At 67.5% G+C, this 1,216-nt stretch overlaps 1 protein-coding gene across 1 annotated transcript; it reads right to left on the minus strand.

The window, feature by feature from the left end:
• Window positions 1–227: 227 nt before the first annotated feature.
• On the minus strand, window positions 228–1,113 carry LOC101634054 (cell wall protein DAN4-like; the record flags this gene model as incomplete). The annotated part of the gene is made up of 2 exons (XM_004695842.2): window positions 228–378; window positions 468–1,113. Coding segments are annotated over 2 exons (797 nt in total), but the record flags the coding sequence as incomplete, so codon positions are not given.
• Window positions 1,114–1,216: the final 103 nt, after the last annotated feature.

The raw sequence follows: 1,216 nt of genomic DNA on the forward strand, positions 1-1,216 counted from the left end.
GGGGGGTGCCGGGGGGCTCGGCCGTGGGGGGGCCTGACCCCACGGACGCCACGCGGGTGGTCCCCAGTGTTGTCCTCGGCAGGCTGGTGGGGTGTAACCCGACTCCGTGACTGGTTTTAGGAGGTGCCGGGGTCTCCGGTGCCGTCGAGGTCACGGCGTGACCCGTGACTGTTGGGGAGAACCCTGGGAGCCCCACGGAGGTCCCCGGGGGGGAGGTTTCTGCGCCCCTAGAAGGTCCAGTCTGAGGCGCACTGGCTGTTGCGGGGGTTCCGGTGGGGGGGCGCGTCCCAGGGGAAGTGGTCAGGGCCAGGACCGGGCGGCTTGTGCTGGCCTCTGCCTTCCCCAGAGGAGGTGACGTGGACACCGCTGTGCTGGTCTCTGTGGCAGGATGGGGGGACCCAGGGGCCGTCGCTCCCGGCTGGCTGAGGTGGGCAGTGCCAGTGGGAGGGGCTGAGCTGGCCTCTGACCCAGGCTGGGTGGGCAGCGAGGCTGTGGGCGCCAGGCCGTGCGGAGCAGCCGGGGAGCCAGCCAAGAGTGTGCCCGCCTCTGCACTGGACGGGGCGGCCGGCGAGCCTGTGGTCTCTGGTTCGGCCGAAGAGAGCGTCCACGCTGTGACCGCGGCGCTGGCCTGTGTCCAAGGACCAGCAGCCTGTGAGGTGGCCACCCATGCTGTGCCAGGGGTGGCCGTCTGAGTCCCCGCAGCCGACACGGCTCCTGTGCCCAGGCGGGAGGTCGTGGGGAATGAAGGGGCTGACCCGCTCGGGGGGCCCGCGGCCGTGGGTCTGGACTCTGCAGGGGGCGTGGCCCAGGAAACTGCTGGACCCGGCTTGCTGGGGGAAGCGACCGGTGAGGCAGTAGTGACCAGTGAGACAGTAGTGACTAGTGGGGTGTTAGTGACCACTGTAGCACTAGTGACTGGGGAGGCGGTAGTGACTGGTGAGGAGCTAGTGACCGCTGTGGTGCCAGTAGCCGGTGAGGTGGTAGTGACCAGTGAGGTTGTAGTGACCAGCGAGGCGGTAGTGACTAATGGGGTGTTAGTGACCACTGTGGCACTAGTGACCGGGGAGGCGGTAGTGACTGGTGAGGTGCTAGTTTCTATTATGGCACTGGTGACTGGTAAGGTGGTAGTGACCGGTGAGGCGGTAGTAACTGGCGAGGTGGTAGGGACCGGCGAGGTAGTAGTGACTGATAAGGTGGTCGTGACGGGGGAGGTGGT

Source organism: Condylura cristata, unplaced genomic scaffold, assembly GCF_000260355.1.
Source record: "Condylura cristata isolate star-nosed mole 26May11 unplaced genomic scaffold, ConCri1.0 scaffold01633, whole genome shotgun sequence".
Taxonomy (NCBI): domain Eukaryota; kingdom Metazoa; phylum Chordata; class Mammalia; order Eulipotyphla; family Talpidae; genus Condylura; species Condylura cristata.